General features: G+C 40.9%; 2 protein-coding genes across 2 annotated transcripts in view; one reads left to right on the top strand and one right to left on the bottom strand.

Moving 5' to 3' along the window:
* Positions 1 to 5,338, bottom strand: part of LOC110168503 (ubiquitin thioesterase Zranb1-like) — a 35,341-nt gene extending 30,003 nt beyond the window's left edge. Inside the window, 1 exon segment of the mRNA XM_020933939.2 lies at positions 5,049 to 5,338. Within this exon segment, the coding sequence (XP_020789598.2) occupies positions 5,049 to 5,051 (3 nt within the window). The 5' untranslated portion in view covers positions 5,052 to 5,338.
* Positions 5,339 to 7,123: 1,785 nt separating this feature from the next.
* LOC110168504 (4-hydroxyphenylpyruvate dioxygenase-like protein) lies at positions 7,124 to 14,063 on the top strand. Its single transcript, XM_020933941.2, has 5 exons — positions 7,124 to 8,189; positions 8,889 to 9,055; positions 10,150 to 10,301; positions 10,922 to 11,040; positions 11,253 to 14,063. The coding sequence occupies exons 1-5, from the start codon at positions 7,519 to 7,521 to the stop codon at positions 11,476 to 11,478; spliced, it is 1,335 nt and encodes a 444-aa protein (XP_020789600.2). The 5' UTR covers positions 7,124 to 7,518; the 3' UTR covers positions 11,479 to 14,063.
* Positions 14,064 to 14,069: the final 6 nt, after the last annotated feature.

Raw genomic sequence — 14,069 nt, forward strand, 5'->3', positions numbered from 1 at the left:
CATATTTCAGCTCCGGTGGACGTTTTGGCGGCGTCACTGCTGAGTAAGTTTGACTGTGTTCTAAAAGTGACTCGGGCATTTCCCTAAGTCAACAGCGACTGCACAAGTGAACAGACGTACAGAGAGAAAAAAGACTTTATTCTCAAACAAACGAAACTAAAGCCACAGTTTTACTTCAAAACTGTAAATGTGTTATTTATTTTTTACTTGTTACTGTCGTTTCAAAGTGATTTGTTAATTTACAATATTACTGCGTTTAAAATGTAAAATATTACACGACTATTACAGCATTTTTAAGATATTCTCAAGAAAATAACTGTGAAGATGCAGAACTTTTGCACCGTATATGGACTGAACCAGAACTAAACCAGAACTGAACCAGGACTAAACTAGAACTGAACCAGGACTAAACCAGGACTGAACCAGAACTAAACCAGGACTAAACCAGAACTGAACCAGGTCTGAACCAGGACTAAACTGAGGACTAAACTGAGGACTAAACCAGGACTAAACCAGGTCTAAACCAGGTCTAAACCAGGACTGAACCAGGATTAAACTGAGGACTAAACCAGGACTAAACCAGGACTAAACCAGAACTGAACCAGGTCTGAACCAGGTCTAAACCAGGTCTAAACCAGGTCTAAACCAGGACTGAACCAGGACTGAACCAGGATTAAACTGAGGACTAAACCAGGACTAAACCAGGACTAAACCAGGTCTGAACCAGGTCTAAACCAGGTCTAAACCAGGTCTAAACCAGGACTAAACCAGGACTAAACTGAGGACTAAACCAGGTCTAAACCAGGTCTAAACCAGGACTAAACCAGAACTGAATCAGGACTAAACCAGAGCTGAACCAGAGCTGAACCAGGACTACATCAGGTCTAAATCAGGTCTAAACCAGGACTAACATTGCCGATCTCGCTGTGATTTTAGCAAATTTGTACCAAGAAAAATGAAAAACCCACCACTTCAATCCAGGTTAAAAAAGCACAGTGACTTTTATAACGCGTTACTTCCAACACTGGCATTAGGACTGTCAAAAGTATCGAAAAACAGACACTAATCGATACCAAAACTAGTATCGAAACTAGATCCTCATTTTTCGCTGGTATTAATATTTTAAAAAGTCTCTAAATGAAGCTTTTCCTAAATGTTTTTAGCGTGATCTCGAGCTGTAACAGAACAAACAGCCCTGGTTAATATTTATTTACAAAGCCACACTGCGGAACCTTCCTGGATACCTCAGTAATCTCTTTAATTTGAGCTCAGGAAGTTCCCGGCGTCGCTCCTCCTCCCAGTTCCTCTCTGAGCTCGGAAAATCTGCCTTTCCCTACGCGGCTCCGTGGTCCGGGAATCATTTACAGAAAAATCTTCAACTGGAATCTCTGCTGTTACTCGATAAACTCACCGTAGGATCGGAATCGGTATCGAGTTTATTCCTCAGTATCGAAATTGAGTTTGAAACAGAAAAAGCAAAATACTGATTCTGATACATTAAATTATGTAAAAAATAAATAAAAACACGGCAAACTTTTGGACAAATTTGAGTTTTGTTTAAAAATTTTACTATACAAAATAATTTAAAAGCTACCGGATTTTCCTAAATTGTATAAAAGTTCAAATTTAACTATTCTGATAATGATTAAATACAAAAAAAAAATTAAAATGTGATAAAAATATTTAAAAAATTATATAGAAGAAGATTTCAATTAAAATAAATACAATTAAATAAAACTAAAAGGACAACAGGCAGGTCTATTGTAAGATTATCCAGGTCCAAACCACATGTAAACAAAGACTAAATCAGAACTGAACCAGAACTGAACCAGGTCTAATCCTTAGTCTAGACTGGACCAGGTCTAAACCAGGACTAGATTTCAGACGAGTTTGAGCAGTGAAGAGGAACAAAGGACGACAAAGGGAAGTTAAGGATTGAAATTAAAGCTGCACAATGTGCCTTTAAGTCCTGGTTTAGTCCTGGTTCAGTCCTGGTTCAGACCCGGTTCAGACCTGATTTAGTCCCCATTTAGTCCCTGTTTATTCTTGGTTCAGTACTAGTTTAGTCCTGGTTAAGTCCCGGTTTAGTCCTGGTTCCGAACTGGTTTAGTCGTGGTTTAGTCCTGGTCCAGTACTAGTTTAATCCTAGTTCAGTCCTGGTTTAGTCCTGGTTTAGTCCTGGTCCAGTCCTGGTTTAGTCTTATTTTAGTCCTGGTTCAGTCCTAGTTCAGTCCTGGTTCAGTCGTGGTTCAGTCGTGGTTTAGTCCTGGTTTAGTCCTGGTTTAGTCTTATTTTAGTCCTGGTTTAGTCCTGGTTTAGTCTTATTTTAGTCCTGGTCTAGTCCTGGTTTAGTCTTATTTTAGTCCTGGTTTAGTCCTGGTTTAGTCTTTTTTTAGTCCGGGTTTAGTCCTGGTTTAGTCTTTTTTTAGTCCGGGTTTAGTCCTGGTTTAGTCCTGGTTATTTTAGTCCTGGTTCAGTCCTGGTTCAGTTCCTGGTTTAGTCTTATTTTAGTCCTGGTTTAGTTTCCTCGTTGTTGTTGTTGTTTGTTTTACAGTTTAATTGCGTTTTAAACGATGGAGCTCAGCCCAGTGTTTTGTTTACACGTCGCCGTGGTTACGTCATGTCATTCAGATAAACACAAAACCACATGTCCCGACTGTACTTTTATTTATCTCTTTAATATTTTCACCGTGACGTCTTCTGTTGTTAAAAATAATCTCACACTGGCTACAGAAATATTAAAAAGCAACGTCGACAAAAAAGTTACAGCTATATTTTAATTTTTATATTGTTTTTTAATAATTTCCAGTGTAATTTCTAAAACAATATGTGAAAATTTAAAACCAAAACTTTAATATTTTTGTTATTGATATTTTAAAGGGCTCGTATTACATTATTTTCTGATCTTTATTATAAGTTTCCTCGTCACAAACAGATCTGGAGTTTTGTTTTTGTTTCATTCGCACACGTTTAACACACAAATCCTGCAAATTTACTAAAATATATGCATTTTTTTAAAACAGAAAACACTCCGTTCCACCTTGTGATGTAACGTGGAAATAAAGGAAGTGCTCCACTGGGATTTTAAACTCCATACGCCTTCACCGGAATTGCCAATTTCTACAGAATTAAAAAGGTAAAAGGAGCTGTAAAATTGGAAAAATACCACTTCATGACATCACAGGGTGGAAGAGTAGTTTGAGCTTTGGAGATGAAAATAAAATAAAATAAAATACTACAATACAAATCTTACGAAATCATGACTGTGATACTAAAAGTCAAAATTAATATGAAAAACGCCAATTTTAATCCTCAGAACGGTGAAAATGTCAAATGTGTTTTAAGGCTGTGCAATTAATGGAATTTTGATCACAATTTCGATTTGTGCGTCAAACTCATATAATCGAGTCGAAACGATTTGCCGTGCTCAAACCGTCCTCGGTTTTCGCACGGCACGGTTCTAAAGTCCTAGACCCCGTTTACACTGAAACGTATCACCGTATCGGAAACGAGCTGCGTCAAGACACGTCGATTCTCGGTCCGCAAGTCTTCCCCTAACCACGCAGCTTTGAGGATATTTGTTTACGTTTTACAGAAACAAAACTTAAAACCACACGGCTCATTTGCATAAACTGAGCGCTCAAAAAACAGCTCACTATTGTGCGTCGATGCGGTTCAGCTTCTGTTGGACTAAAGAGGAGTGTTCTGCTGATGGTGAGTCTGTTCTGTGTTTCTGTCGTGTTGGAGATGGTTCATGTGAAACTTTTTCAGAGATTATACGTCTGCAAGTCGTACACACAGACACACGTTTATATGAATGGACAGATATTCTAGCTTCTTAGCGTTTTAGCGGTGAATTACTTTGCGGCGCACAGACCTACATCAGAGTATTAGTGTTTTCAGGCATCCACACGGTGCCAGATCAGATCTGTACTCGGATGAATTCGTGGGAGCTGGAGGCACCAGATCGTTTCGTCTCTGGAGCCGTTTTCCATCGGATTATTGAGAACGAACACTGCAACCACAACGAAAACGACTCAAATACGAAATAGTGTGGACGAGGCCCTAGTGTGAGTGCACCCTAAAGCTTAACAAAGTTTATTTTGGGATATTCTTAAATATAAATAAGATTGTAGAACAGCTGGATATATAGACTATTTTGGATAAATTTGTGTTTTTTATGCTTTATTTCATGTTTTATACATCGCAAAACTGCTTTAAGGTACAGATGTTGTAGCCTATATTTATTTTCAATTTGAAAGTTTTGCATAAATGATCAAAAACAAAGTGTTATAGAATTGCTGAATAAATGTATCATATAACAAAAAATAATCGTTTGAATAATCACGATAAAGATTTTTTCCATAATCGCGCCGCCCTAATGTGCTGCATAAACAAGTTTCCTTCCACAAAAACAAACAACAAAACTGTAGTGCTGTAACAAAATTATTTAGTAAAATACACCAAAAAAATACTCTTGGCGATGTATCGAAACAGCAGCCCGCGATATCGATACCGTACCATCACATTAAACGATACGATATAACGATATGTCGATATTTTTGCACACCCCTACTAATAAAAAAGTATTACTCAAACTTAGCGTGTAAATGAAACAAAACACAACTCCAGATCTGTTTTTGAGGAGATAACAACATTAAAACACGACTTCAGAGTAAATTTTACGTAATATTAGATTTAAATAATAATGCCGAGTAATATTTGTCACTATTTTTACGTTCAGTATAAACTTGACATAAAATTAAACATACAGCAGTTTGAAATACAATAATATTTCATTTCTGAGGTAAAACTTCGTGCTATTAAATCGTGATTACATGTTACCAATGTTTATTAGCTTTAGCATGTTACAAAACTTAGCTACATGTGCCTAAAAACACAAACATAATGGTGCAATACTCAGCAATAGCAATGTTTACGTTTGTTTGCGAATATAACCGAGTTTTCAGTGAACAAAAGACAACGTTTCGCGTTTAAAATGAGTAAAATAATATGCAAAGTTTACGCAAAATGGCCATGTCACTTACCATTTCGCGAGAGTTCCCGAAAAGCACCACAATCCGACCGGGGGCCAATCTGAAGCGAAGCCGAGGCGCCTCCTCCTCTCTCCGGCTACGCGCTCTGCCTTCGCCCGCTGTGCCTGGATCCCGCCGGAGCTCCTCACATGGTTCGGGTCCGTGGACGCGCAGAACCTCCGTGGGTCGGTTCCGAGGCCGGGTGAGCTCCGCGGAGGCCCGGGATCATGTCAGAAGTGCGGGGGAACGCGGCTGAGACATCGCGGTGCGCGGAGCGGAGTTTAATGGCGGCGGAAGCGAATGAGACGCGGAGCGGAGCGGAGCGATGCGGAGCGGGGCGGAGCGGCGCGTCACGTGTGAGAGAGAGATTAGGAAATGAATAAAAAAACTAACTAAAATAAATATAAATAAAGCTTAAAAATAGAAAAACAATCTAAACAAAAAAAATCTAATAATAATAATAATAAATAAATAAATAAACATTACAAATACGGCACTGTCACTAAAGCTAAAAAAAAAAAAAAAAGAAGACGAGAGAGAGAAAAACAACCCAAACTAAAAAATCTAATTGAAAAAACAAATAAATAAACAAAAATAAACATTACAAATACTGCATTGTCACTAAAAAATAAATAAAAATAAATGCATAAATAATAAATAAATAAACATTACAAATATGGCATTGTCACTAAAGCTAAAAAAAAAAAAAAAAAAGAGAGAACAATCCAGAACAAAAAATCTTCATTTTGAAAAAATAAATAAAATAAACAAAAATAAACATTACGAATACTGCATTGTCACTAAAAAATAAATACAAATAAATACATAAATAATAAATAAATAAACATTACAAATATGGCATTGTCACTAAACCTAAAAAAAAAAAAAGAGAAACAATCCAGACAAAAAATTTCATTGAAAAAATAAATAAATAAACAAAAATAAACATTACGAATACTGCATTGTCACTAAAAAATAAATACAAATAAATACATAAATAATAAATAAATAAACATTACAAATACGGCACTGTCACTAAAGCTAAAAAAAAAAAAAAAAAAAAAAAAAAAAAAAAAAAAAAAGACAGAGAGAGAAACAATCCAGACAAAAAATCTAATTGAAAAAATAAACAAGTAAACAAAAATAAACATTACGAATACTGCATTGTCACTAAAAAATAAATGCATAAATAATAAATAAATAAACATTACAAATATGGCATTGTCACTAAACCTAAAAAAAAAAAAAAAAAGAAAACAATCCAGACAAAAAATCTCATTGAAAAAATAAATAAATAAACAAAAATAAACATTACAAATACTGCATTGTCACTAAAAAAATAAATAAAATAAATACATAAATAATAAATAAATAAACATTACAAATACGGCATTGTCACTAAAGCTAAAAAAAAAAAAAAAAAAAAAGAGAGAGAGAGAGAAAAACAATCCAAACAAAAAATCTAATTGAAAAAATAAATAAATAAACCAAAATAAACATTACGAATACTGCATTGTCACTAAAAAATAAATAAAAATAAATACATGAATAAAAAATAAATAAACTTTACAAATACAGCGTTGTCACTAAAATAAATAATGAAAAATAAACATTACAAATAAGGCATTGTCATTAAAATAAATAAATAAATAATGAAAAGTAAACATTACAAATACTGCATTGTCACTAAAATAAACAAAGAAAGAAAAATAAACATTACAAATATTGCATTGTCACTAAAATAAATAAATAAATAAAAATAAACAACAAATACTGCACTGAACAAATTGAAAAAAATATTTTAAAAATAAATGAATGAATAAATAAACAAAAATAAGCATAACAAATATTATGTTGTCACTAAAGCTAAAACAAAAAAATGTAATTGAAAAAAAAAAAAAAGATTAACACACAAGCATAGACTTTTAAACTTTATTTTATTTTATTTATTTTGCAATAATACAGAATTTACTTAGACTTATTAGACTTAGACAAACTTTATTGATCCACAAGGGAAATTATTTGGACACAGTAATAACAAAGAGTAAAAAAATATAAATGGTAATAATAAATTCTAAAAAAAAAAAAGGAGTGGCTTAGTTGTTTTTCAGTGGCTTCTTTAAAAAGTTGTTTCTTCGTCATAAACAGATCTGGAGTTGTGTTTTGTTCCATTCACACACACAAATTTAACTCGCAAACCCTCCATATTTAGGCTGAGTTCTTCTCTGAAAAGGTAAACACACTGTTCCACCTTGTGATGTCATCAACTGGTAAAACAAGAAGAGCGCCACTATGTTTTTTTGTTTGTTTTTTTAATTCCATAACCTTCACTAGAATCATTTGAACAGAAGTAGCCAAACTTAAAAACTACAATATTACTATCTTATTTTTATGTTAGTGAGTACCACGTGACTTTCCTCGTGTTTGTGGGCGTTCCCTTCCTTTTCCGGCTACGCCCCCTCGGTCCAAACGTCACGCGAACATGGCCGCGTACGTCCAGCGCCTGCACCACATTTCTCTGCACGTCTCCAACGCGGATAAAATCGCCGGCGAGCTCGTTTCTAAGTTCAAATTCAACCTCTTCGCGGCCAGACTCAACGACAAATCCAGACAGTTCGCGTTTAAGAAGGGACGAGCGGTTTTCGTCGTGAACGAGCGGCCGGATTTGGGTAAAACGCGACTGAATGAACGCGACGAGCCGAATTTTCACGATTTTCATGCCGGAAAACTCAACCAGGAAAGTGTGTCAAAATGTCTTTACGATATAACTCCTCGTTACTCGGTGGACACGGTTGCAAATGTGTGTTTTGAAGTCGAAAATGCGCAAAGGTCATTCAAGACTTTGCGTAATTTGGGCTGCAAGTTCCTGGTCCCTCCCACGACCGTGCGCGATGACAGCGGCGCGGTGACGTACTCCGTGGTCAAATCCATCGTGGGGAATGTGTGCCACACGTTGATAGACAAGTCCGGGTACGAGGGAGGGTTTCTGCCCGGGTTTAAAGTGATCGGAGACGCGGGTAAAGACGAGGATGACCCCACGTGCCCGGTGACGCATTTCGATCACATCACGTACGCGTGTCCGAGGAGGTTTACGCACAACGTCATGGAGTGGTACGAGAAGCTGTTCGGGTTTAAAAGGTTCTTCATAGGCAGGTAAAGATCTCATCTGCTCCATCTGACCTTCTCCTACTTCTCTGAACTTCTCCTCTGCTCCTCAGACCCTCTCTTCTTCATCCTCTGACCCTGTCCTCTGTTCCTCTGACCTTCTGTGCTCCTCTGACTGTCTCCTCTGGTCTTCTGACTCTCTCTGAACTTCTCCTCTCCTCCTCTGACCCTCTCCTCTGCTCCTCTGACGTTCCCTTCTTCTTTCCTCTTCTCCTCTGCTCCTCAGACCCTCTCTTCTTCATCCTCTGACCCTGTCCTCTGTTCCTCTGACCTTCTGTGCTCCTCTGACTGTGCTCCTCTGGTCTTCTGAACTTCTTATCTTCTTCTCTGACCCTCTCCTCTTCTCCTCTTCTCCATCTCCATCTGAACTTCTCTACTACTTTGACCCTCTCCTCTGCTCCTCTGACCCCCACTTCTTCGTTCTTTGCTCCTCTGACCCTCTGCTCTGATTTTCTGACCATCTCCTACTTCTCTGACCCTTTCCTCTGCTCCACCTGAACTTCTCCTCTGCATCTCTGACCCTCTCCTCCGTTCCTCTGACCCTCTCCTCTGCTCCATCTGAACTTCTCCTCCGTTCCTCTGACCCTGTCCTCTTCATCCTCTGCTCCTCTGACCCTCTCATCTTCTTCTTTGACCCTCTCCTCTACTCCTCTGACCTTCTCCTCTGCGTCCTTCTCCTTCCATCAGTAATGAAGACCCAGAGGAGGGTTTCGTGCTGGACCAGGAGGGCATCGGTCTGCGTCTCACAGCGATGGAGTACTGGAGGTGCAGTGAAAAGGGTCTAACTCTGCCGTCCGTCCACCAGAGGGAGCCAGACTGCAAGTTTGTCATCGCAGAGTCTCTCCCAGAACAAGGTTTTTACTCCTGTTCAAATCATTAACACTTCAACTAAAACTTGTCCATTTGTAACAGTCAGAATTAGAAGTGTAGTAATGCTGTAGTACTTTTTAGCGCCGTATGGTGACACCTCTTTATTTATATTGTACTGTAACATCTCAGGTTGTTACAGAGCTGTTTAATGGACACACACTCCTCTGTGCTCTTCATCTCTATTTCATGTACGATTTAGATTTAGCACCATGGAGGATGGAGATAGGTTAGTGTTTTTGTTGTCCTGTTGGCTTCATCAGACCAGGACCTGCAGCACTGGGGCGGTTTGAGCCGAATGTAAAAATCAGCTCCACCAAATCTGAGGTCGTGGTTCTTGACTGAAAAAATGTGTCTTGTCGTCTCTGGGCGGGTGGAGAGTCTCTGCCTCAAGTGGAGAAGTTCATGTATCTCAGGGTCTTGTTCTCGAGTGAGGGGAGGACGGAGCGTGAGATTGACAGGTGGACAGGTGCAGTGTCAGCAGAGATGTGGTCGCTGTATCGGACCGTTGTGGTGAAGAGGAGCTGAGCTCCTCCTCGTGGAGAGGAACCAGCTGAGGTGACGTGGGCATCTGGTCCGGTTGTCTCCTGGGCGCCTCCCTCAGGAGGTGTTCCTCCTCCAGAACACATGGACAGACCCAGGACACGCTGGAGGGATTATGTCTCTGGGCTGGCCTGAGAACACCTCAGAGTCTCCCCAGAAGAGTTGGAGGAAGTGTCCGTGTAAAGGGACGTCTGGAAGTCCCTGCTGCCTCCGGGACACGACCTCAGATAAAGGATAGATGGATCACACACACTTCTTGATCCAGAAACAAATATAACGACATTGACAAATATAATACTGACAAATGTCAGTGCATTTACTTTTATTTTCAAACCAATGAACCTGCATTGTTTGGTTTCTAAATGTGTAACAAACGAAGTATCAGTGGAAATCTACAAGTTTTCTCTTTTCTCCGCTCTCCCAGAGCTCTCAGCCTGAACACGACCACACGTCACAGTAACATCACAGGAAACGTTGAAGAGTCTTTGTCATTATTGTCATATTCATTAGGTTTTGTTCCTCTTTCTTACACTTTCAGGTCGTAACCAGGTGGACCAGTTCCTGCAGCAGCACAGAGGAGCAGGAGTCCAGCACATCGGCCTCTACACCAACGACATCATCTCCACCGCCCAGAGCATGAGCCAGGCCGGGGTCAGCTTCTTCTGCCCTCCCCCGGCGTATTACACCGAGGTGGGTACTACAGCGAGGCGGGTACTACAGCGAGGCGGGTACTACAGCGAGGCGGGTACTACAGCGAGGCGGGTACTACACCGAGGCGGGTACTACACCGAGGCGGGTACTACACCGAGGCGGGTACTACACCGAGGCGGGTACTACAGCGAGGCGGGTACTACAGCGAGGCGGGTACTACAGCGAGGCGGGTACTACACCGAGGCGGGTACTACAGCGAGGCGGGTACTACAGGAGAGGCGGGTACTACAGCGAGGCGGGTACTACAGCGGGTAGGCGGGTACTACAGGGAGGCGGGTACTACACCGAGGCGGGTACTACAGGGAGGCGGGTACTACAGGAGGCGGGTACTACAGGGAGGCGGGTACTACAGCGAGGCGGGTACTACAGCGAGGCGGGTACTACAGCGAGGCGGGTACTACACCGAGGCGGGTACTACACAGTTGGAGTCAGATCTGTGGAGAGGTGACTCGGTTCAAGATGGAACAAGATGGATAAGTTTAATGTCACAGTGTGGAACATTTCAGGCAAAGTATCAATATGGAGAGAAGCAGGTTGTGTGCCTCTGACCAGAAAAGTTCCACAGTGTGTCTTTAAATAAACCTTCTGGCTGTGTTCAGGTGGGGAAGCAGCAGGAGATCCTTGAAGCCGGTCACAGCCCCGAACTTCTGTCTCAACACGGGATCCTCCTGGACACAGACCTGCAGGACACAGACGGGACACAGGGACAACGGAAGAGGTATGGACCCAAATACAACAACACAGGGCCTAGTTACAGGTCAGATCTGTGGAGAGGCGACCTGACTCACTGTAAAAATGTGTGTTTCTCAATCAATTCAGTTGCAGGTGTTTTTATTGCTCAGAAATAGCACAGTGTGAGAGGTGACTGGTCAGAGTTGCTCCTATCTTCATGTCCGTTTGACCCTTTTTGTCCTCTCTCTGTCGCCGTAGATACCTGCTGCAGGTTTTCACGCGGCCGCTGTTTTCCGAGGACACGTTCTTCCTGGAGCTGATCCAGAGGCGAGGAGCGTCCGGGTTCGGAGAAGGAAACATCCGCGCGCTCTGGAGGTCTGTGCAGGTTTACATGGAGAAAGAGGAAAACAACAACCAACAACGACGACAGACAAACGCTGCAGTCGGCCAAGAGCTAACCTCCACAAACAGGATTATATTTTAGATTATTTAGTTTTTTAAATTAGATGTTACTTAAAGGTGCACTGCGGAACTTTTCTGGAGCTGGATCGCTACAGTCTGCCAAGAGCTTTTATAATCTACTCTTTGGGGAGAATCAGTCTGGTCGTCAGCTTTAAGGCACTTATTGGTAAGGGGAATATATTTATTTATATTGAATATTTAAAGCCACAGTATGTCACTTTTCAGACAAAAAATCTTGTTGGTTTTGTTTATTTCACTGACAAACTTGTATCCTAACTCATCTCCACAAACCTGATTCATATTTGTCCTGGGGGAAAGTCTCCTGCTGCTTGTTTCCATGGAAATGACGCGGTCTTAAGCCTCCAACCCCGTCAAAAAACGACCGCGCGCCACAATCCAGAGCGCCCCACACACGAATCAGGTGTCCCAGTACGACTTCAGTAAACTACAAAGCCGCACCACCCGCAGAACACGCAAACACACATGGAGCAGACAGCGACTGCACAGCGACAAACAACCACAGACACACTCATCACTCCACGCTGACGAGGAACGAACCGAAAAAGCGAGTGCAATGTGCCACTTCTAGACACGACTGAACAACTGAGTCACTGCGAACACGCCGACAATCCGTTGGTCCCAGACACACCCTCCCTACACGCCACAACTGAACAAAGCCCAGAGTCACCGTGAACGAACAAACAAACAAAACCACTCACCCATCACACTGTTGGGTTTCATTTAAAGTCCAGTGCGGTTTATTTGTGAAAAAAGTTCGAAAATAGACCATTTAATGACAGTGCTTCTTATAATCCAGAGCATTTACTAGTGCGGAAAATACGGTATCTTGATAGAGTGCACTTTCGATTTGATACGATTTATTTCAAAATCGATTCGATACGGTAAAAAAAAAAATTAAGGCTAAGTCATGACTGTGATACTAAAAGTCTTTGTTAAACCACTTCTTCTTGTGCAAAGTTCATATGAAACACAAACATTTTAATCATCAAAACAGTGAAAATATCAAATGTGTCGCATAAACGAGTTTCCTTCATCTCAAATTGTAGCGCTGGAACAAAATAATAACGTAAAATAAACCTAAAAAAATACTCTTGGCGATATATCGATACAGCCGATATTGTATCATCACATTAAACGATACGCTGCTTCTAGACACGACTGAACAACTGAGTCACTGCGAACACGACGACAATCTGTTGGTCCCAGACAGCACCCTCCCTACACGCCACAACTGAACAAAGCCCAGAGTCACCGTGAACGACACAAACAAACAAAACCACTCACCCATCACACTGTTGGGTTTCATTTAAAGTCCCACGAGGTTTATTTGTGAAAAAAATTCAAAAATAGACCATTCAATGACCATAAATTAGTTTGTTTGCTGTATGATTGTTCTAAATTGGACAAAACCTTGGGTGCAAATGTAAAGCGGGCGGATGATGAGCCACAATTGAACAAAGCCCAGAGTCACCGTGAATGCACCAAACAAAGTCCCACTGACCCATCCAACTGTTGTGTTTCCTTTAAAGTCCGGTGCAGTTTATTTGTGAAAAAGTTCAAAAATAGCCCTTTTAATGACAGTGCGTCTTATAATCCAGAGCGACTAATAGTGCGGAAAATACTGTATTTGTTTTGGCCTTTTGTCCACACAGAGCCGGCGTTTTGGGTGGGCAAAAATTGTGTTTTTTGAGAACGGGTTCCAGAGTGCAGAAATCTGAGAATGCGGGCGATGCATTGTCATGTGGACAAGCAAACCGCAGCTTTCGGAAAACAATGACGTCGCGACCCCGTCATCGGCAGGGGCCTCCGCGGAACACAAGACCGTTGCCAAAAATGTGACAGGTGTAGCCTACAGAGCCGCTCCCGTCGCCGAGCAACCGAGACACACTGCAACCTCTAATGCCAACAACACACTCTGAGCAAATTACGCACATGGATCAATAACAAAGATTATGCATTATTCATTTAAAGTCCTACGCGGTTTATTTGTGAAAAAAGTTTAAAAATAGACCATTTAATAACAGTGCGTTTCATAATCCAGAACGCCGTATAGCCTGGAAAATACGGTAGTCAGACTGGCGCCACCTAGTGCCTCCGCTCAATTTCATTTCTCTCCAGCGACTAGATCAGGAATCAGAATACACTAGACGGTTTGCAAAAAGCCCGGAAGTGTGAGTTCGGGCACCAGCCAATCAGCGAAGAGCCAAATATTCTGCGTTGGCAACGATTCCCGAGATCGAGGATTTAAAGCCGAAACAAAGAGAATGTTTGGTGAATTTCTTCAAGGGGAAAGACGTTATTGTCCTTCCTTCCTTCAGGATTTGGGAAAAGTTTGATATACGTACGTACATATGTCACCACCAAATAGCAGCGATTGGTAAAATAAAAAAAGTACCCGCCTACTGTCGAGCAAACGAATCCTAATGCTGCGAGGTCAGACGGTTTCTACGAAGTGAAACAGTCTGATGAATGGGACTATAAAACTATCGCGCCACCTCCAGAAAGTGACGTACTGTAGCTTTAAATAAGAGCAGACTTTATGAGGCGCTGTTAAAAGTGCTGTACGCAACATGCACTCCAACTGAAAACTAT

This window comes from Boleophthalmus pectinirostris, unplaced genomic scaffold, assembly GCF_026225935.1.
Source record: "Boleophthalmus pectinirostris isolate CB_2022bp ecotype Guang Dong unplaced genomic scaffold, ASM2622593v1 HiC_scaffold_14, whole genome shotgun sequence".
Lineage (NCBI taxonomy): Eukaryota > Metazoa > Chordata > Actinopteri > Gobiiformes > Gobiidae > Boleophthalmus > Boleophthalmus pectinirostris.

Excerpts from the sequence above, each read along its gene's own strand:
- LOC110168504 (XM_020933941.2), top strand. The coding sequence starts at position 7,519 with ATGGCCGCGTACGTCCAGCGCCTGCACCACATTTCTCTGCACGTCTCC. Across the intron at positions 9,056-10,149 it reads AGAGTCTCTCCCAGAACAAG|GTCGTAACCAGGTGGACCAG; the intron begins GTTTTTACTCCT and ends TTACACTTTCAG. Across the intron at positions 11,041-11,252 it reads ACACAGGGACAACGGAAGAG|ATACCTGCTGCAGGTTTTCA; the intron begins GTATGGACCCAA and ends CTGTCGCCGTAG.